The 23716-nt window shown below is 37.9% G+C and overlaps 1 protein-coding gene across 1 annotated transcript in view; it reads right to left on the bottom strand.

The window, feature by feature from the left end:
• The window catches only part of reck (reversion-inducing-cysteine-rich protein with kazal motifs), a 64109-nt gene that overhangs the window by 29504 nt on the left and 10889 nt on the right, over positions 1–23716 (bottom strand). The window contains exons 2-10 of the mRNA XM_079409758.1: positions 12775–12836; positions 7420–7494; positions 5659–5695; positions 5217–5302; positions 5073–5120; positions 2727–2760; positions 2147–2344; positions 680–944; positions 431–604 (exon numbers count right to left, since the gene is read on the bottom strand). Of these exons, the coding sequence (XP_079265884.1) occupies positions 431–604; positions 680–944; positions 2147–2344; positions 2727–2760; positions 5073–5120; positions 5217–5302; positions 5659–5695; positions 7420–7494; positions 12775–12836 (979 nt within the window). The remainder of the gene's footprint in view (positions 1–430; positions 605–679; positions 945–2146; positions 2345–2726; positions 2761–5072; positions 5121–5216; positions 5303–5658; positions 5696–7419; positions 7495–12774; positions 12837–23716) is intronic.

The raw sequence follows: 23716 nt of genomic DNA, 5'->3' as shown, positions 1-23716 counted from the left end.
ACTAAAACTGAAATTAAAAAAGCTAAATAGAAATAAAACAACAACAAAATGTACTTAAACTTAATAAAATTATTACAGTTTAAACTAAATGAAAACTGAAATTATATAAATAAAAGCTTATTCAAAATATTAAACACTACAATAGCACATAAACAATACTAAAATTACTCTTACTCACTCATAAAGACTTGTTTTATTCCTGAATGAATCAGCTATATGAATGATTCAAATGTTGTTTATAGTCACTCGTCGCCATCTACTGTAACTTGCAGAAAGAGTCACTAAATATTTTCCACCTCTAATGCACAGACAGCAGAAGAAGTGGAAAGTCCTGATGCTGTTAGACTGCATATCAGCACTCTTGATACCAATCAGATTCGAGGACTAACGGGAGCAAACGCTTGATTGACAGTAAGACAGTGTTTCTAACCTGTTGTTGAAGTTGGTGCAGTAGCTGAGGTCTTTGCAGCCTAACTGGCACGGCTCCCTGACGTCTGCCAAGCAGGTGATGAGGTCCATCTCAGCCGGGTTATATTCACAATGCTGGTCGAACTCCTGCCACGTCTGAGTGCCCCAGTTGGTGCTGATCTCCAAGCACATGTTCCTAACAAACAGTGAGGATATGAACACATTCAGTCTCAGAGCGACACCGTTAGCCTTCAGACGGCTCTGTACTGACCTGCAGCTGGATGTGTTGGCCTTAAAGCAGCAGTGCAGTTTAGCGTAGTCCATCTTGGCGATCGGGGGCGATTCGGGGTCACTTATGGTAGGTGGGTGTGCGCTGCCCAAGAAGCACTGCCACAGCGGGTCCTGCGGGAGCGGCTGACTGCCACACTCGCTGATCAGACCGTCCATGATCTCCTGCTCGGTGCTCATGGTGCGAAGAATACGCTTACAGGCCGTCTGACAGTGAGCCTCCTCTGCACGTTCACAGCAGTACAAACCTGAGCACAGACACACAGCATTCTGGGTAAGTGAGTCCTTTCCATAATCAGTTTCAGTGAATTGATTCAAAACCTGACACTGTTGATGTGTAGAAAGTGTGCACTGATTATAGTTAACTATAGTTTACTATGTTATAGTTTGTAGTTATCTACATGATAGTTGAGTAAATGATTCAACGACTCACTTTAGTGTTGGTCCTGTTAACTAAAACGATTTAAAAAATCATTAGCTGATATAAAGTTAAAATAATACAATAGAAATATCACCTTGGCAACTAACTTGGAATATACAGTATATTGAATATTGTGGTAATTTTATATTGTGTGAACATTTTTTAAGCTAGATTGAAAGCAGTCCTAACTCATGGTTCCATAAATGATTCCTCACTTTAGTATATAACAGATTTATTTGTTTTATTTTTATGTTTTTGCATATGTAAATTTAAACTGACAATAAACAATGGCTGGCACACATTTTATATCGCACCTCAGATGATTGCATGATCTGTCCTTGTTTTTTCATATATGTAATTGCACGATTACAAACCATGTTAAAAACATGATCATTCGTTGGACTTCAAGATAATTAAAACAAAAATCTTTTATGGAATACACAGAACAATAGACTGTCTCAAAGAGATGAAGCCAATATTTCACATCCAATTTGCATCCTATATTTATACGTATTTGATCAAAAATACAGTAAATGTGAGCATATTAAACTGTAATTTATTCCTATAATCAAAGCTGTATTTTCAGCATCATTACTCCAGTCTTCAGTGTCACATGATCTTCAGAAATCATAATAATATACAGATTTACTGATCAACAAACATTTCTGATTATTATTAATGTTGAACACAGTTGTGCTGCTCAATATTTTTGTGGAAATTGATAAATTTTTCAGGATTCACAGAAGAATAGAAAGTAAAAAAAAAAAACTGCATTTATTTGAAATAGAAATCTTTTGTAACATTATAAATGTCTTTACTGTCACATTACGTCTTTAAATGTTACATTATATTTAGAATGAAAAATATGCAAATGGTATGCAGCCACAGCTGATTGACTAACAGCTTGGGTGCAATTTTTTTTTTTTTGAAGTTACAAATAAAGCAGATTTTTTTCATGTTTAAGTCAATGTGTTACTTGCAATTTCTGTGTAATTATTTGTGAAATGAGTAGTTTTAGGGTGCACTTACTGTCGATGGGGCTCCGGATGGGGTAGGATTTGGTGTAGTTGACCACACAGCCGATGAGCTGCTGACTGATGCTCTGGCAGTACTCTTTGACCGCGCTGATTTGGGAGACGGTCGGCGACGAGTCTGTGCGGAAGATGGCCTGACAGTATTCACGGCAGTTTGTGTGTCTCCCTGCATAACTGCAGCATACTGAGCCCACTGGACACACACACACACACACACACACACACACACACACACGTGAGGATCTGACACCTGAGCCAACACCACACACTGAACTCATCATTTCTACATCTGATCATGCAGTCTGCCGCTGTTTAATAAAGGCTGTCTGGGAGTTTGTCTGCTCTACTAATGCACACAAATAAGCGCTTCATTCAGTCCTGAGCACAGCGAGCGCAGGCTAAAGGTCGTGACCTTGCCTCCCAGGCACTGAAACAATCTCATTTCCTTCTCGTGCAGGTCAGAGACCGGAGACCTGGCGTCATCAAGCAGGAAAGTCAGTCTCTGAGGACTGAATCATATAAATGAGGTACAGACGGACTGATAACCAAAGACCTCGTCATGCAGCTTTGCTTACTTTCATTTTTGGTGATACAGCTGTAGAGTGGTTTCTGCAAGAGAGAAATAAAATGAATTAGAATATTGCAATATAGTTAATGAAACAGTGCTTTTGTCTCTAAAATTCACCAAAAAGTGCTTGTTCTTGTCACAAAGACTCTATTATATTTACCATTATTTTAATGACCTTTAATTATTATTTACTGTTTTTTAAATTATTGTTACGTTATTATTATTATTTTATTTGATTTCTCACACAAAGCTGTCATATATTTTGTACAGTGGAGTAAGATTGACCTTTTCCTTTAAAACAAATCCTTTTGACTTTAGCTTTTCAAACTTCAGATAATTATTTCTGAATCCAAGTACTAAGTATGCTACTGTTAGAAAGTGTGAGGTCAGTTAGATTTTTACAGAAATTAATACTTAAAGACAAAGACATTTATAATGTTACAAAAGATTTCTATTTCAAATAAATGCTGTTCTTTTGAACTTTCTATTCATCTGTGAATCTTGAAAAATAAAATACATCACAGTTTCCACAAAAATATTGAGCAGCACAACTGTGTTCAACATTGATAATAATCAGAAATGTTTGTTGATCAGTAAATCAGTATATTATTATGATTTCTGAAGATCATGTGACACTGAAGACTGGAGTAATGATGCTGAAAATACAGCTGCAGATCACAGAAATACATTACACTTTAACACATATTCACATAGAAAACAGCTGTTTAAATTGGAATAATATTTCATAATTTTCACTGTATTTGATCAAATAAATGCAGCCTTAGTGAGCAGAAGAGACTTCTTTCAAAAGCATTAATAAATCTCACTGACCCCGTACATGAATGGTAGTGTGCTAATAAAACTAAGACACATTTTATCTTTAAAACCTAAAGGCTGATGTTAGTTTATTTCTGTATTTCCCAGCGCAAGCATCAGAAACATCCCTTCTAATGCTATATAAAGGCTTGGATTCTTTTCACTGCAGTCGAGTCGAGCAGCGCTGAAGTATGCGTAAGTTTGCACAACGACTTCTCAGAAAACCAAGGGCACAAGATGAAAGAGCTGAAGTTGTTGTGAGAGCGATCCAAAGCAAACATTGTGCACGATGGTCTGCGTGCTTGTCTGGATCGCAAGAGACACTCCAGTCTGACCGATGGACAACAGCATCAGATCTGCAGCATTCCTATAGAGAATCATTCCTCTTTAATGCTGGATTTATTGGACTGTAATGTGGCGACAGCATGGCCAGTTAGAGGGAAATTATATTTTTCCATTGCTCAACGCTAATGAAACGACCTCATAAAGAGGTTTGGGCCTGTGCTAGAAACCAGGCTTTAAATGAATAAACACCAATAAAGCTGGAGGCTCATTTCAGACTGCAGAGCCGCTAGACAAACAAACAGAGAAACGTTGAGTCATATTGGGCTCTTTGATGAAGGAGAATGACTTCCCAGAGTCTGCCTGCTTTCATCTCAACATCTCGACCGGAGTGAGAGTCTCTGTGAAGGCGACTGTGTGTTAAACTGGATTTACAGCGTTTCTCAAGTCACTGGCCCATCGCTGCGGTGTTGTGGACGGTTGTTAGGGAGTTGTTGTGTGTTGCTAAGGTGTCTGAAGTATATTTTCCGTACTGGCTCTAGTTTAAGGAGCTCAGCACCAGCTCTGAAATATACTCGGGTCATCAGTCTAATCCAGTGTTATTAATGTGAACTAAAACTATTAAAAATGGACACAGCTGCAATAAAGTAAAATATAAACATTAGAAGAAAAACTAATAAATTAATAAATAAGATAAAAACTACTTAAAGAAATGTAAAAAAATAAAAGAAAACTAAAAATATAAAAGCTACTTTAAAATAATAATAAATACTGCAAATAATACTAACAACACTAGTATGATCACTTAATAGGGATGCACGATATAATCGGACTGATATTAGAATTGGCCGATAATGGCTTTAAATGTAAATATCGGCATCGGCCCGATATGAAATATTATGCCCATATGTCTTGCCGATAAGTGGAATACAGTAAGTCACATGTGCTCAGGGTGTGCTGGTGATTAGATCACGTCAGCAGTGTCGCTCACTGAAGCAGGTTTTTTACAATAAAAGTATTTGTGATAATCTCACATCTGTGACTTTTCTTCGTAATTGCTCATAATATCTCTCACAATCTGCATTCTGAATTTCTCACAGTTGTGACTTTCTATTTCACAAAAAAAAAAAAGTGTCAAATTTATTTCAGACTTTCTCATAATTACCACAATTACTTATTTTTACTCTGAGGTGGAAACAGGCTTCCAAAGCATGGACATTTTTGTAAACATAGTAAAATAAAGGTAAACTCCCACCTCTGTGTCTTTCTTGCATAATTTAGTGATGTCATTTTTAGACGATGCCTGAACAGAAAACAGAAAAACACACATCTGAGAATCACAGGTGAGCCAATGATCTTACAGAGATTTCTATAGATTATATGAGATCTGTTCATTGACCTGTTTGCAGTCCCTGCGACATTCTGCGGAGATGGCCAGCTCACAGCAGCCCAAACCCACCCATCCGTCCGATTTCTGTGATGCCCCTGGACAAGTTCAGAATCACAGTGACCTTTACAGTAGATCTAATGCAGAACCATACATGCATACATAACACACATGATGATGAGTCTCAAAACAACACAACATTCATATTTCATCCAGCTGTGCTTTGAATGCTGAGCGTTTGGCGTGGGTTCTTTATGAGCTGAAGCTCAAAGCTCTGGACAGGGTTTTAATGGCCCTGTAAGGTGTAGCTTGACTGATGGGATATTTGTGCATCTGGGAGGCATTAGGTCTTCAGAGACTCTAAATCCTCTCGTTCTTTTAAGGCTGGTACAGCTTGAAAAGACAGGTGTCTTCTGCTCTAAACGTCTCCATCTGTGCTCCTGCGTTCACCTACCCGGCAATGTGTTGTTGATGCAGATCCAAAGTTCACTCTGCAAGACCAAAAGGAGATGTTTAGCATGACAACAACAGAATACATCATCTACTCGCTCTCATGTGCTTCCAAACCGGAGGATTCTTCTTTGGAATCCAGAAGAAGTCATTACTTACTGAAAATCTCATTTCAAGCAACATGAGGGAGCTGATGACGACAATGTTCAGGTTCAAAAGAATAGATTTAAAAAATGCTATTTAAACCAAGAAAAAAAGCACTGTTTATTTAAATAAAATAACTTTTGAATATTTATGCATTAAATACATTTTCAAAATTATGAGTCTGCACTGCTTTAGGTCACTATTTACATAAGCAAATTTGTGCATTGAGCAATTTTACTCAAATTGTTATGCTGATATTATTTATAATGTGTAAAAATTAAGCAAAAACATATTAAATAAGAAAAACAACAACAACAACAAAATACACTGATGTTTCAAAGTTTGGGATTGGGATGATTTTTTAAAAGAAGTCTCTTCTGTTCACCAAGGCTGCATTTATTTGATCAAAAATACAGTAAAACTGTGAAATATTAGAATGTAAATCAGCTGTTTTCTATGTGAATATGTGTTAAACTGTAATGTATTTCTGTGATCTGCAGCTGTATTTTCAGCATCATTACTCCAGTCTTCAGTGTCACATGATCTTCAGAAATCATAATAATATACTGATTTACTGATCAACAAACATTTCTGATTATTATCAATGTTGAACACAGTTGTGCTGCTCAATATTTTTGTGGAAACTGTGATGCATTTTATTTTTCAGGATTCACAGATGAATAGAAAGTTCAGAAGAACAGCATTTATATGAAATAGGAATATTTTGTAACATTATAAATGCATTTACTCTCACTTTTGATCAATTTAATGCATCTCTGATGAATAAAAGTATTAATTTCTTAAAAATGTATTTCTCATTTGAACAGTAGTGTGAATATTTTCAGACACCTGGACATCATGGTTTGAGCAACACAAAATACACAGAATATGTGAAGCATCTCAAATGCATTTTCACTGAAACCGAATGATAAAAACAGTCTTATATAAGCTGTTTGGTCTGGTTCTAAAGGACCCGTTTGAAAGCAGCCTGTGTAAAAAGATCCCTTCATGAGAAGCGTCTCTGGTATCAGTGGAGCTCGTATTATTGGCATCGGAGAGCCTCCTAATATGACTCAACTTTAATTAAAAGTAGATGCAGATGAGCCACAATCTCCTGCAGCCGTTCCTCATCCTCACGCTTTGACAAGATAATCAAACCAGTAAACAGGACATTGTCTGAGATTCACATTCTCTGGCGTATGAAAAAACACACCCGTCAAAAAGATTCAGCCTCATTTGAACGGAGCACAAACAACAATGTGGTTTTCATGCGTTTGGCTCAAAAAAACACATTTGATTTGGACTTTAAACTGCTTTCCAGCACATTTCAAATGCTTCCAAAATCCATTTGCACCCATTTTCTGTGAATCAGCGCAGGACACGCGTCCAAACAAAAGGGCCGAGGCTTAATTAGAGGCTGGATGTAATTGCATATTGCCGGCGCTGGCATTCCAGCTTTGAAAGAGGGTGGAGGCGTCTGGCTTCATTACTGCCAAGCAGGTAAAACCGCAGCCCCAGACCACGAGGGAGGAACAGGAAGCGGCGGCGCTCTCTGTTTAAGACTTCCTGTGTTGCAGCTGTAATGTAAACACAGATCTGGAGAAGAGAGGGAACGCCTTACCAGAGACTCGGGGCAGTAACTGGGTAAACGCTGGAGAAGGTGCTTCAGACGCGATTCACTCCTGATGGTCGCGAGCTGCAGACAGAGGAGAGGAAGAAATGCACACAGATGTTTGGTTTAATAGCTGTAGCTCAGCAGGGACCCTTCTCTTGGAATGACCTTCATTTGGGTGGGACTTATTACAATTCATTTGATTAGATCAGTAGCATATCATGTATGAATTCAGAAAAAACTTTTGGAAACAGTCATTAGTAATGCAATCCCATCTGCTTTGTGCAAAAATGACACAAAAACATATATATAGCTATATCGCATGGCTACTCCTTTTTCAGTTCCTGGCACATTTGAAGATATGAAGCGCTCAGTGGCTTTTGTGGTGTGAGAAAGTCTCATTCTGTTTCTGTTTCTCAACCTCTGGCCCAAACGCTCTGGATCTACATGTACAAGTGTTCTGTGAATGATGAGCTGTTTCTGCTGAGATTCCATCTGATGAAGTATAATTAGTGACAAACAGGGACACAAAATGGGAAAATATGAAATTGCTCGCAGATATTTCAAACGATTTCTTTCTGCAACAAACAAATTGGACCTGTTACAAAGAAACTGATAGAACTACAAAAAAGACATCAAAAGGCAATTTGATTCTTGTTTATGCTACTCTTCAGATACTTTAGGTTGTAAATGATATTTTGGAAAACAACAAGTAAATGACAGATATCACTGAATTAACACAGTCTCAAGTGCATATGTGACAGCCAATCAGACTTGGAGGTGGATCTCAGACAGCATCAGCCAATCACATGAATCTGAAAGAGTTTTTTTGTAATGTTCAATACTTTACTCATCTTCCACCAAAAAATGGTTGCCAATTTAATCTGTTAATTTAGTATGATTATAAGAAAAATAATTACAAAAAAACCTTATTAATCACAACCCTTAACCTATACACAAAATCCATAAAACGTTTTTTGTTGTTGTTGTAATATTCAATACTTTACTCATCCGCAACATTTTTTTTTAACAAATATTGATATAATTTATTTAAGCTTAATATTATAAATAAACAGGCATTTGATAAATAAAATTATTTTAATTATTTAATAAATTAATTATTTAGTCATTATATCAAGTAATTCATTTGGTTTCGTTATTTTTTTTTCATGAAATTAAAATTCAATTTAAATATAATTTAACCAATTGACAAATATAACATTTATATGAAAAATAGACACAAGTAAATAATCAGGTGATAGTTCTGGTGGATGTTAACTGAGGGCTGGGTGAATGTGCGCAGCATTATAAAGAACTGTGCGATCAAAGCAAAGCTGCCTCAGTCCATTTGGAAAAGTTGTGCTGGTTTCTTCCTTCAGGTTTTTGTTCGGAGGCTCAATCAATGGCGGGGAGATCTTCTGAAGCAGCGTGGCCCCTCCTCAAAGGGCCGAGGGCCTTGTCTCTTCAAAGCCTCAGCCCTCCATTAGGATGAAATGGGCTGGGTCTGTTCCTGCACAGCGCCGCTAACAAGCCGCCATTATTCTCTCTGGCTAATCTGCTGTTTTATAGATCCGTCTGCATCTGATGGGCTTTTAGCTCTCCGTCTGTCTCTCTCTGATGCTCGGCCCGTCTGTGACGCTGTTCTCTGTATTTCTGATCCTGCGCTGGCTGGCAGGTGCAAACAGCAGGCTTCACTGTACTGAATGGGACAGTGTTTCTGAGCGGTCAGCGCCACTAACTGACCCGTCTGAACTTCATAAAGAGCTGTTCTTCATGCTCCTGGAGTTCCAGAGCTCAAAGGACATACGTGAATCTGTGAGGAAGGGAGCGAGAAACAAACACGCAGCAGAGAGGGAGACTCTTGTTTGCTATTCGTTATAAATCCACAGCCGCTCTGAGCTCTCCTCTCGCTGACTCCTGTCGTTCTGTAGTTTGTGACCGTAACACAACACACAGCTTTTCCTTCCATTTCAAAGAATATTCTACAGTTATACCATCTTTTTTGATCATGTATATATATATATATATTATATATACAGTGCCCTCCATAAGTATTGGAACAGTAAAGACAAAATTGCTCTGTTGGCTGTGGAGTCAAGACATTTGTAAATATGATTAAAAGATGAATATGAGACAAAACTACAGAATGTCACATTTTATTATTAGCCGTTTCAACACATAGATGTTTTACCAAATAAAAAGAGCAGCACTTTTAGAGTTCATCCCTCTATCTGATGTGAGCATAAGTATTGGAGCAGTTGCCTCACAGGTCTTTCTAAGTGATCAGCTGTGTCCTGTTGCATTAATTCTTCAGATATTAAAAGCAGGGAATGTGTCGTATCAGTTATATCCATTACTTCTGTATTCTGAATCCTGCATTCGATGATGACACACAAACCAGGATGAAGACGAGGGAGCTGACTTTGAGAGAAAAGAAAGCAATTTGGATGCTAAAAGAAAAGAGGAAGTCAGTTAGAGCTCCAGCAAAAACAAAGGGCATGGAGAAATCAAGAGTTTGGAAATCACCAGCGACACCAGCAACCAACAACGACCTGATTGGCTGAGAAAACAACAGTAGTTGATGACAGACAAATCATAAAAGCTGTGAAAATGAACCCTAAAAGACGTGTCTGTAAAATCACCAACAACTTCCAGAAAGCTGGGGTGATGCTCTGACAATCTACTGTCCTCAGGAGACTTTGACACAGAATTACAGATGCTACACAGCAAGATGCAAACCTCTGACCAGCACCAAACATAGAAAGACAAGAGTAGAGTTTGCAAAAAAGCACAAAGGTGAGCCAGAAGAGTTTTGGAACTGTGTTTATGGAGCGATGAGACAAAGATGAACCTTTATCTAAGTGATGGGAAAGCAAAAATGTGGAGAAAAAAGGGAACTGCATTGATCCCAAGCATACAGCCTCATCTGTAAAGCATGGTGGAGGTGGTGTCATGGCATGGGCATGCATGGCTGTCTCTGGAACAGACCCTCTCAACAGACTCACTGCTGTGATTGTGCTCATGGGATCTGCAACTAAATAATAGCTTTTAATCTTTTATATCTGCCTTATGTTCAGCTGCTCCAATACTTATGCTCACATCAGATAGAGGGATGAACTCTAAAAGTACTGTTCTTTTTATTTGGTAAAACATGTATGTGTTGAAACGGCTAATAATAAAATGTGACATTCTGTAGTTTTGTATGAGGCGCCACGTAGGATCTAAATCAAACTTTGCTTATCAATACATCCATAAAACACGTGCATATACACCAGGGGCGTTTCCTCCGAGGAGGCAAGGGAGGCAGTGTCTCCTCAAAAAATTGGATGAGAAAATAATCGATATTACAAACATAAATCGCAAATAGTTTATAACTAAATATGGAATTAAAAGTATGAAAGTCACTCGTTTTTTTATAAAGTAACACTGTCAGCGACACCCGCAGGTAAAGTTACAGCGGAGGCTTGCCTCCCTTCGGTCCATAGACTTCAAACAGAGACCCTAAAGCATGCGGTGGCTTTTCTGGAGGCTCATTGAGATGAATGGGGGAAAGTCACGTGAGAGGAGGCAATGCCTCACCGCGCTATAACAGGATATGATCGGTTATGATTGGATGTGATTGGCTCCTGCGATAAATCCTGCCTCTTGTTTTCGTGTAAGCTCTCGGCCTAAATGAAGAAAATGATGGCATTATTGACTAATTATAAAGGAAGTAAACAACTCTCCTGCTTAGATACCACTGCTTTGGACACAACATATTAACTCGTGGGAGTGGCCACGAGATCATTTTGTCGAAGTAATCCTGGAATCGCCACGCAGCTGCCGCTTTCTCTCGTAGTGGAAGTGTTTAGTGGGTCTCGGGGCAGACATTGCTATAGTTCAGGGCTTAAAGTTCTCTGGCACCGTACCGGATCTCCGGCGTGCCGCGTGCTGCAAAAAATTCTGATTGGCTAGTAATGTTAGTTTGATTGAGAGTGAAAGCTGTTCTCATACCATTGGTAGGCGAACTCATGGACTCGAAAGTGATATCAACAAGTTTTTTTTAAATGTAGGAATTTTATTATTTTTTCCCCGCAGCCAAACGCAGCAGCGGCACGCCGGAGATCCGGTATGGTGCCAGAGAACTTTAAGCCCTGAACTATAGCAATGTCTGCCCCGAGACCCACTAAACACTTCCACTACGAGAGAAAGCGGCAGCCGCGTGGCGATTCCAGGATTACCTCGACAAAATGATCTCGTGGCCACTCCCACGAGTTAATATGTTGTGTCCAGGACAAAACTAGCCTAAGTGAACCAAACATATCCCTCCCGGTCGCAGTAAAGGCTTCGTTCCACTTTTCGGAGATCATCTACTCTTCCCTGTGGATGACCTCTGACCTACTTTCTGTACGATCTGAAGTTCTGCGCTTTGAATTTTAAATATTGAATTTAATGTTACGAATTTCTTCTTCATCTTGAAAACTTGAACTGGATATCTGCAGTCAAAGAATTTGCTGTCTGAAAATACATGTCTATTAAAAAACTGCCATAAAAAATTTAATTGTGTTAAATTTCAAATTTTCATTATTCAAGTTAAAAAAAATATAATTCAGAACTATGTTAAGTGCCACATTATATTCAGTTTTGTTAAATGACACTGTCAATAATTCAAATTTAAGACAATTCAAATTCAAATAGTTTTGTCATATTATAAGCTCCATAGATTTTAATAATGCATTAGTAAATGTTGAAATTCATATTAACTAAGAATAATAAATGCTGTAGAAGTAGGCTATTGTTTATTCTTAGTTCATGTTAACTAAATTAGTTAACTAATGTTAACTAATGAAACCTTATTGTTTATAAACTATTGTTCAAATTGTTACTGCCTTTGAAATGTATAATTATCTGCAGATGCCGGGACATTTGAAAATGATTAGCTTTGCTTAATGCAAAAAAAAAACTCAATAAACACATCCAGAATAAGAACGCAACCCGTTTAATTACAGCGCTTCCTCCCATAAGGAATATACAGTATGTGTGTGTGTGAGTGTGTGTGTGTGTGTGTGTGTGTGTGTGTGTGTGTGTGTGTGTGTGTGTGTGAGTGTGTGTGTGTGAGTGTGTGTGTGTGTGTGTGTGTGAGTGTGTGTGTGTGTGTGTGTGTGAGTGTGTGAGTGTGTGAGTGTGTGTGTGTGTGTGTGTGTGTGAGTGTGTGAGTGTGTGTGTGTGTGTGTGTGTGTGTGTGTGTGAGTGTGTGTGTGTGTGTGTGTGTGTGTGTGTGTGTGTGTGTGTGTGTGTGTGAGTGTGTGTGTGCGTGTGTGTGAGAGTGCGTGTGTGTGAGTGTGTGTGTGTGTGTGTGTGTGTGTGTGTGTGTGTAAGCTTCACCTGTTCACAGGCTCCTCTGCACTGAGGAAAGAGCTCTGCAGCATGATGGCAGCAGGACGGATCTGGAAACACAGAGAGACAGAGAGAGACTCAGTCCATCTGATCCAGTCTACTCCGGTCATACTTCACTGTAAGAATAACGCTCGCCAGCTCTTTGAATTCACCCACAAATACTCCGACTAAGTCTCCTGAAAGGGCAGTTGCAGTAAATCAGAATGGGGTTTCTATATATGGAGACTTACTGAAGCTCCGGTCAGCGTTTGATTCTCACTGCAACACTAATTAGTGCTACATTCAATAAAAATGAGTTTCCAGTTATGAATTGCATTGTGTTGTGTTTTAAGGTTATAGGAAATGGATCAATGAAAGAAAATCACCATTAAATTGATCAAAAGTGACAGTGAAGACATTTATAATGTTAGAGATTTCTATTTTAAATAAATATTCATCTGTGAATCCTGAAAAATAAAATGTTTCCACAAAAATATATTAATGTGTTCAACATTGATAATAATCAGAAATGTTTGTTGAGCAGTAAATCAGTATATTATTATGATTTCTGAAGATCATGTGACACTGAAGACTGCAGTAATGATGCTGAAAATACAGCTGCAGATCACAGAAATAAAGTCGTAAAGTAAAAAAGTAAAGTCGTGACGTATTGTCAAGTATGGTGACCCATACTCGAAATTGGTGCTCTGCGTTTAACCCATCCAAGTGCACATTACACATTACACTTTAACACATATTACCATAGAAAACAGATGTTTTACATTATAATAATATTTCACAATTTTTGATGTATTTGTGATCAAATAAATGCAGCCTCGGTGAACAGAAGAGACTTCTTTCAGAAATATTAAAAAATCTTTCTACCCCCAACCTTTTGAACATCAGTATACTGTATTTAGTTTTTTCCTTATTCAATACTTTTTTTTTCCAGTTTGTTTTTTCAGCTGCTTGCACTCATTTTCAAAGCTTTGCCTCTTTTTTTCAAAACTTTACACAAGAATCCAAGAATTGCACACAAAATGCCTCACATTTCTTGCAAAATGAAGCGCTGCATTCAAAATATCACAAACACATCTCAAAAGCACACATCTGCAAACACCTTTGCCATAATATTAATTCCTGTTAGATGTTTGTGTGTTTCATAGAGAACTGTGTTGTGTTTTGCAAAAAGTGTTTTATGAAACTGAAAACTGAGTCAAAGTCTGATAATTAGTGTCTGGTTTTGTAGATCTGGTTTGTGCTTCTGCTGTTTGAGCGTCAGCTTTCAGAAACTGTGTCACAAGGACAGATTGTGTGTGGAAGCCGCTGAAAAAGCAAAATAAATATTTTTATATTTTCAAAAATGTGATTCCTAGAAAACATCTTTGTTGACAAATGACTGCAAAGCTGCATTAACGCTGCATCTTGTTTTTGTACACATGATCTTCTGAGCATGGAATCCCACAGAATCAAACACAGGTGAGAATAATGTGAGCAGACTGAGAAGAGAGAAGAGATAGTGACAGATCTGTGACTGTAAGCTCTCGGGGAGCTGGAGAACCTCCTGTGCTTCTGCCACGCTTTGCTTATAATCATCACACAGGAGAGCTGTGCCTTTGAAAACTTTAGAAAAACATATTCTCATCTGTTTATGCTCCTCCAGAAAAAGTTGTCATTATCAAAATGAAGTGCTTTCATCTCAGCCGTCCTCCATTTGCGTCTCTTCCTTTCATCAGCGTGATTTGATCTGCTTCTTCTGCATCTCTGCCTCTTCTCTGGGTCTCACTGCTGAGTGCTCTTCTTCAGCTCTGGATCAGCTCTGCTTTCTGTCTCCGAGCATCTGGTTTTAAATGAAGTGAGACACACCAACCTTTCCTTTCATCCCGCCGGTGAAGAGGATGAGATGGTTTATGAGACGACACCGCTGGTTTTAATGCGCTGGATGTGCAGTAAATCTGCCGCTTGTGCCGCTGTTGTTCTTCTGAGGTTGAATTGACCTCCATTGTCTCCAGAAGTAAAGCCACTAAATGAAAGCAGTCGTTCCTCTGATGGCTTGCATCGCATTTGTGACAAAGTTTTAAAGCGGCGATAAGCATACGCTCACAGTCTGAGTAAAAGCAAGGCCTGCTAATGCGAACCACAGCGCAATGTTTGCTGCCGTGAAGCCAAAGCTGTGCAAAGGTTCATTTAAAAGCTGTTTTACGTGCTTGAAGTTGGAGATCCACTGCACATCTTCTGTTATTCTGTTTGAAGCCGGTGAGGCTGAAAATGGTAATGGATTGTGTTGGGAAGAATATATTTCTAAGAAGAAAAGGAAATGAGACAGGAGAGGCTGCACCGATTGGAGTCTTTTGTGATGCTGCCTTCGGGAGCTTTGGCTCGATCCACAGGCCTCGAGCACAGCGTTTGTGAACTGCTTAAAGGTCACAGCAAGAAAACATTAATCATACCTACACATGCTAATTTAATCACATTTTCAGCTATTTTTTCAAGGGGGAAAAAAATAGAAAAATTGTGATTTTTTTTTAACAATATCCATTATTTCTTTTTTTAATTGCATGAATTTTTACAACCTGAACTAACACTGCCTTATCATAAGACTTATTGACCTTTATTAAGATGTGATATAAATAATAATAATAATTTAAAATCATAAAAATCATAATATTAATAACATACCTACTTTACTGCTTATGAATTATTATACACACACATATATATATATATATATATATATATATATATATATATATATATATATATATATATATATATATATATATATATATATATATATATTAATAATAATAACAACAATTTAAAATATTGAAATCATTATTATTACGATTATTATTATTATTTTGTTTTTATTATTAACAAAATTGCACTACTGCTTATAAATAATAATAATTTAAAATATTTTAAAATGTTATTAAGTTATTATGCAAATGTTTTATTAAAAACTGTTTTACTGCTAATGAACAATTATAAATCAAAATAATAATAATTATAATAATAATATTAATTTAAAATATTAAAAACGTATTATTATTATTAAAATAACTGCTTTACTGCTTATGAATTAATAATAATAATAATATAAAATATATTTTAAAAAAATATTTAAAGAACTTATGAATGATTATAAATAATAATAATAATCATTTAAAATATAAAAAAATATTATTATTAAAAGAACTGCTTTACTGCTTATTAATTAATGTTAATAAAAATAATAATAATAATACACATTTTTTATATTATTTAAAGAACAGCTTATGGATTATTATAAATAATAATAATAAGATCATGCATAAGTTTTTTTTGCTTTGTTTTCTTAAGAATGAATTGTTATTTTAATTATGTTAATTGTTACTGTTGTATAACCTTGCCATTTTTTACTTTGGGGACACCAAAAAATATAAATGAGTTTTCTATGATTTCTATTCAATTAAATTTCTAAAATGAAAACATGCTTATGATTGAAGAGGTGTTTTCAAGTCAATCAATGTATGCATGGATTGCATTTCTAATACATAGAACAAAAATGAGATTCATATGACTGCCCGTTTAGCCAAGCTCGGATCCCTGGATACCAGATCCCTACCCAGCATTAGGGAGTAACATGTGCTAGTATTTTGAGCTCCGCTGCTACTGTGTCCCTGTTTTTCTGAAGAATAGTAATAATGCCACCCACAAGCCACATCAAAGGAATTCTCCTCTTCCAACCCATCTTCCCCTCGCCATCTCCCCCTTCCTCAACGCTCCTAAACATCCACTTCACCCTCCAAACCCGCTGCTTTCCCCAAGCACTTCACCTCAGCGTTCTCAGCAGCGGGGGAAGGCTCCCCGGGGAGTGAGGGAGAACGGGTAAAGGGTGTTTGTGAAAGTGCATATTTGATGTCCAGAGACGCCGGGATCTCTGGTGGGAATTGAAGACCACTTCAAAGGGAGGCACTTTGACGAAGGTGATCAAACAGCAATGAGAAGCAGACGAGAGCATGAGGTGGGGGTTACAGTATGCGGCCCCAAGACCCCGGACCATGAACCACTTCCTAAGACACCCATGAGGATCCCATCAAAGTTCAAAGCCTCGGTTAGAGCGCCTACATACACAACTGGAACAGATGAACCCTACGCTAACCTGCCGTTAACCAGTCCTGCAATGCACGGTGCTGGAAACGCAGGAACTGATAAATGTAGACCTTGATTGAGCCTCGTTATTGAGTAATGATTGAGGTAACCAATCATGTTCTACTGTGTTAGTCCATACAATGATGAAGGTCAGTGAAGAGACTATGACTTATGGGTTTCACATTAGAGAGAAAGCAGATGCACTTTTTCAATACAGAGATGAGGACCGCCAGCGATAGAGGTAACGCATTACAAGTAACACAAGTTTTGTAATCAGATTACTTATTCAAGTAACTAGTAAAGTCACACATTACTTTTAAATTTAAATAGCTGAGGTACTTTTTCAAATAAGTAATGCAAGTTACTTTGTTTTCCCATGCATTCACATCAGGACTAATCAGGATAATGCAGAGACAGAAGCATTTCCTTCAGCCTGAGGACTGTTCATTTCACTTTTGGTGTGAAAGGGCCTTTACAGTCAATGCATTACTTTGCATGAAGAGTAACTAAGTAACAAAATTAGTTACTTTTTTATGGAGTTACACAATATTGTAATGCATTACTTTTAAAGGAGTCATGAACTGAGAAATCAAATTTCCCTTGATCTTTTGACACGTAAGTTTCAAAACTTTCTCATTAGTTCACAGCTTTTATTGAAACCAAGCTCAGAAAATGACTCACTTTGGGATGTGCCACTTCATAACGTACTAGTGAGGCGAAAGCCTGCCTCTGAAGGAGAAGATAAATGCCTGCTTCTACATCACTGCCTGTTTAGCCCCACCCACTGACTCTACATCACTGCCTGTTTAGCCCCACCCACTGACTCTACATCACTGCCTGTTTAGCCCCACCCACTGATTCTACACTGCTGACTGGTTAACCCCCTGCCCACTGATATGAACTTGTAGTAGGAGGAGAGGAAATACTAGAGAGACACAAACAGAGGATCACTCCATCAAGAGAACCATACAGATGACATTACAATATTACAAGACACTGTGTAGTGTAAGATGAACTGCCTTCCTTGTGATCCTAACACCGTATCTAAATTGGACGTGAGCGCTGTTGTGCATCCATTTCTCTTTCAGGTCAGAAGCAGCACGAATGCATGTCAGAAATAGAACAGGACATCAGTTTACTGTCTGGGATTTGTGTCAATCTGCGCCGCATCCAGTGTAGACAGAATTGCAGATTATAATGGGTTCTGTTGTGCAGCGGGGTAACATTAGCAAAGCGCTCCAGATCGCATCAGTGAAACACTGTTTGTTTGTTTGCTTTACTAAAACCAAGACAGCATAATGCAGGCTTTTCAGGGAAGACTGAAAGTAAAAGATGATGCCGTGCTGAGTCTGGCTATATTGGATCCATCAGTAATGTTGAGCAAACATGTTTTTACCACTGTTGCATTGTTCCAGACCGTTTGATATATATATAGAGTATTTATATGGTTTTAACCCAGATGGCCCATGTTGTTTTCACAGTACATCACCACAGCATCCATCTGTTATTATAATAAGTGAAACTGTTGGCCAATCACAGCAGTGGGTGTTTACCTGCGAGTCTTGAATGCCCCCCTCCTATAAAAACAGACCATTCTGCAGAGACATAAAACAGGATAGAAAATAGCCTATTACTTATCAATTATGTTTCTTTTTTAATGTAAAAATTGCACTAACATAAGCGAACCTCAGAGAACATTATAAAATCATTAAAAAAATGCAGTTGACCATTATTCCATCCACTCCTTACTCCAGCAAGGAAAAAAGCCACTAGAATTCCTTCACAGAGCGTCTGGTCAATGTGCCGTGCCCTTCAACAATAACAGGGGAAAGGCTTGAACATGCCACCGTTGTCACCAGCAGAGCTCTTATTAAAGGGATGTGATGAACTAGCGTCTCATTCTTTTCTCAAATGCTGGTTAACCAGAATAAGATTGCTTTTGCTGATCTTGGCATCAATTATATGCTGAGATTCTAGCAAACGGTCAATGAATATTATACTGCGTGACCACATTATGACAGCAATATCTATTACCATATTATAGTCTTGTGTGAAAACAGAATTTCTGTTATGTTGTTTCTAAAATTTAGAATACAGTTTAATTGACACATTGGGTTATGTTGGCTTTTATAGCATGTACGACAGTCAATTTGACTCTTTTTAGGTTATTTTCCTTAAACCATAGAACATTATGGTTTTGAGGAATTGCACTACTTGACATTACAATTTTTATGACCTATTGTTAAAAAAGCATTTTATGAAGCACTGAGGTGAATCAGATCAGGCATAATTTAAGGCATCTTTACACAGATGAGTTAAGGCTGCTGCTCTGTGCCTGCTCAAAATTCTGTGTAAAGCCGGACTAAATTATGCCAGCTCTAACCCAGTATTAAAGGGCACCTATTGTTCAAAATTCACTTTTACATGTTGTTTGAACATGTGTGTTGGTAGTGTGTGTGTGCACAACCACCCTATAATGATAAAAATCCACCCGCTCCTTTTTATAAAATCCCGATAAATCTTAAGCAGTGTCTCAGAACAAAAAACATGACATCTTGTTTTCAAGCCCCGCCCACGACTATTGACGGACACTGGCGTCTCATCTTCATGCTAGAGTGTGTAAAAGCAGCATTCAAGTACGAAATGTCATCTTATTAGAGCTATAGACGTTATTTAGTCAAGAGCAGTGAGTGATTTTTATTTTATTGTTTGGCTCATATTAACAGCGTAGACAGCAGTAGGTAATGTATATTACACTGCTGTTAATACACAGATCTAATATAAACGTGCGATTTCTTTCCCAGCTGTTTACCTTCACAGTCATAACTCATTTTTGTAACTCATTTGTGTTTTTAATATAAACTTTTGTGTATTTGACAGTTTAAGCGCAATAAGTCATGAAAGAGAACTTAGTTTAGTACTCACATACCATGTGACAGATGCTTTCTGTGCGCTAAGAAAAGCTTATATTAAAATTTTAAAATTATATGGCTTTAAAATGCATGATATCAGCACGATAGACATGATAATCAAAACCTGTTTTTTAGCAGGGCTGTGTAAAAGCACAGCCCTGTTCTGGAAAAGGCGGTGGGGAGCAGCAGCTCATTTGCATTTAAAGAGACATGCACAAAAACAGCCTGTTTCTGCTTCCACTTAAAATAAGCATCTTCAAAATGATATAATAAATGATCTGTGGGGTATTTTGAGCTGAAACTTCACAGACACATTATACTCTCACACTCTAGGTCTCCTTTAAAGTATGCATTTAGATTGGCTGTGTACATGCATTTATGCCACCATTGAGCAGCATTAACAGTCTGTGTAAAGACAACTACATGCCACATCAAAAGTGCTTCTATGCCAACTTTGCACTGTAAACTTGCCATTACACACCAACTTCAACTTCATGCAGTACTTTGAAACTATGGGCTGAGGTGAATATAGTTTAGGATGACTTTCATGCTGCATTGCATCTGTATAAAGAAGGTGCAGAGCAGCCTGAACTCAGTAAAGATGCCTTCAGAACAGCTTTCCTTGAGTTTCTGAAGATGCTGTTATTTAAGAGTGTGATGTAAATAGTGCGGTGTCACTCAAGAATTTCAGATTGGTGAAGCTGTTCTCAGATCAGCATAAAAGGGCAGCTATCAGTCCATATACGGTGGTTAAAGAGAAGGGAAGCAGAGCAATTTGTGGCCTCTTTGTGGCCGTCGCCAGGGTCCCTTAACGAGCTGGGATTTTAATGACACAATTGAAGGTGCAGCGGAGCATTCAGTCCGGGTTACAGCTGCTCTGCTCGTCTGAACCAACCGAAGACCAAACAATTTACTGCTGCTGTGGAAACTGATAAAAGCCATGGACACCGCTGGAGTGAGTGTGTCACTGAAACATCGCGTCTGACGCTCATCAAGTCCAGCAGCACAGTCACTTCAGAGCTTTACATTATACCAGGCAGGAGCAATTGTGCACCGAACCGAACACTTTCTCGCGGTGAGAGCTGTAATGAGCAATGACAGATACACACAGGCCGGCTGAGATGAAGCCTACAGGCTGCTAATGAGACAGAGAGCACAATCTCTATATCTGACCAACCAGCAGACGAGTACTGACAGCTGTACAAGATATAGATACATAAAATACAAACGCAATTGTGCTTTTATGTCACAATTCTGACTTTTATTCTTGCAATTCAGAAAAAAAAGTCAGAATAACACAATATAAACTGAGAATTAAGATGTATAAACATGCAATTCTGTCTCTTTTAATGGTAAAAAAACCTGAATTTCGACAAATAAACTCAGACTTGTGACTTTTTTCCCCTTGCAATTCTATGTTTAAATCTCAAAAAGTCAGAATTGCAAAATATAAACTCAGAATTAAAAGATATAAATGTGCATTTCTGACTTTTTTTCCTATGGTAAAGAAAAACAAAAAAAAACAACAAAAAAAACCGAATTGTGAGACATAAACATTCTGAGTCAAATTCTGAGTTTATATAGGCCTACCAATTCTCTTTTATCTGTGGATTTTTTTGTTTGTTTGTTTTTTCCAGTCATGGAATAAAAAATAAAGAAAGGTAATTGCAACATTTTATCTCAATTCTGACATTTCTTCTTAGAATTGTGGAATTCGACTTTATGTCTTGCAATTCTGAGATATTTTCTTGTAATTCTGAGATATTTTCACAACTGTGAAAAAAATGTCAGAATTGTGAAATAGTTAAAATTACCTTTTTTTTTGTACAGGAGCCTTACTGTGAGCAGGTGAGAGTAAAACACGGCCCTATGGACCTCAGAGGATCCCAGAGAAATCAGAAGAGCTGAACAGTGATCAACTTTAAACAATAATAAAGCTTCCAAAAGGGGCTTCACACAGCAATGACACAGAGGAACTATAGCAGGCTCTTCAAAGAACCTTTCAGTCACATTCACAACTCAAAGTCTATTTTAAATATTATTGTACTGTGTTACATATTGAAATTAACTGCAAAAATGGCTTGAATTTCAGTAACTCTATGAATGGGACATCAAAATGGTTTTAAATTGTCAAACTTTTTACAGTGTTAAAACATTCATAAACATTATAAATGGACTTGAAAAACCTCCTTTTAAAAGAAAAGTTTTGAGGTGAAAGAATCAATCTTTCAAGGTCAAGGTCAACAGGAGCATTACTGTGCTGGACTCTATAGTACAGAGTCGCTGTTCCTGTGGCCATTGATTCTCACTTCAGAGTCTGTTATGCAATTACTTCAACAATGCCTATTGTTACAAATCACTGGTGTGAACATCCAGATGAAGTCACAGACCAGCAGCAAAGAGGCCGAAATCTGCATCACACTGACTGAAAGCAGGAGCAGAAGGAGAGTCCTGGACAAGCTGGAAAAACCAACAGTGAGCCGCAGCAACAAAAGGCTGAGCGACAGAGGCGGTGCGGGCGAATGCTAATCCTGTCACGCTGTAAAGAAGCATGCGCCGTCACACAGAGACGCACAATACAGCTCTCACACACTCGCCGAGATACACAGCCTCCAGCAGAGCGCTCAACACGTCCTCCAGTCTGACCAGAGCTGTTCATGTGCTTCCTTCAGTGCCAACCACTGCTTCAAATAACTTTCTGTTCATCTGTCAATCCTGAAAAATAAAATGCATCAGTTTCCACAAAAATATTGAGCAGCACGACTGTGTTCAACATTGATAATAATCAGAAATGTTTGTTGAGCAGTAAATCAGTATATTATTATGATTTCTGAAGATCATGTGACACTGAAGACTGGAGTAATGATGCTGAAAATACAGCTGCAGATCACAGAAATACATTACACTTTAACACATATTCACATAGAAAACAGATGTTTTACATTTCAATTTCTTTCAGAAACATGAAAAATCTCACTGATCCCATATAGTCATTATTTCTTTAAATATATATTAGAATATAAACATAACTACTCTCATACTTATTAATAGAAAACTGCAAATAAGTAAATAAAAAAATAATACCGCAGCCCTCTGACCGATTGTGTCAGTTTCAATAAGTCTCTTAAAATATCAGATAATTTGAGATTTTTATGACAAAGCATTTAGATTGGAAAGTGTCATGTGGTGCAACTCCCCCAAAACATAATGATATATATATATTTTTTTTTTTTTACTTAATAGCTACACCACATTACATTAAATATAAAAAGTTTGGCAAAATGGCATATGAAACCAACTTAAATGACAGAGCAGATTTCTTTAGTGTTTTAAACTAGATCTTGAAGATGTTTTTATGGTTGTGGGCACTCTTATTTGTCACAGGGCCAAAAATGAAAATATCCCGTGGCATTTAAGTGACCAAACCAAAACTGCTCCTCTACAAAGAGTCTTCCTCTTTCTAAAATCAGCATGGGTGGTGAACACTGATCTCAGACACCACCCACCATGTCCCCACACACACACACACACACACACACACACACACACACGCACACACACACACACACACACACACGCACACACACACACACACACACACACACTAAAGCTCGGCCTCTCCTTGTGCAATCCCTCAGCACACATGCGGTTCCTGTGATGCCCACATGGTAGGCGGTTATCAATCAGGTCCTCCTGACGCATGCCGTCTTCATCATGAATGGGACATCTGCCGCAGCAGAGCCTCGGCTGGCTCGCGGTTATAAAGACACTTCCACAGATCGACTCGCTGCAGACGATCTGAAGCGCTGGCAGATAACACTGATTAACACAGAACCAGCAAACAACAGGACAATATCCATTAGGATTCACTTCAGACTGATCAGAGGACTTAAAAATGACTAAAT

Source organism: Barbus barbus, assembly GCF_936440315.1.
Source record: "Barbus barbus genome assembly, chromosome: 46".
Classification (NCBI taxonomy): domain Eukaryota; kingdom Metazoa; phylum Chordata; class Actinopteri; order Cypriniformes; family Cyprinidae; genus Barbus; species Barbus barbus.
The sequence above is the reverse complement of the archived record's forward strand: the minus strand, read 5'-3'. Positions and strand labels throughout refer to the sequence as shown.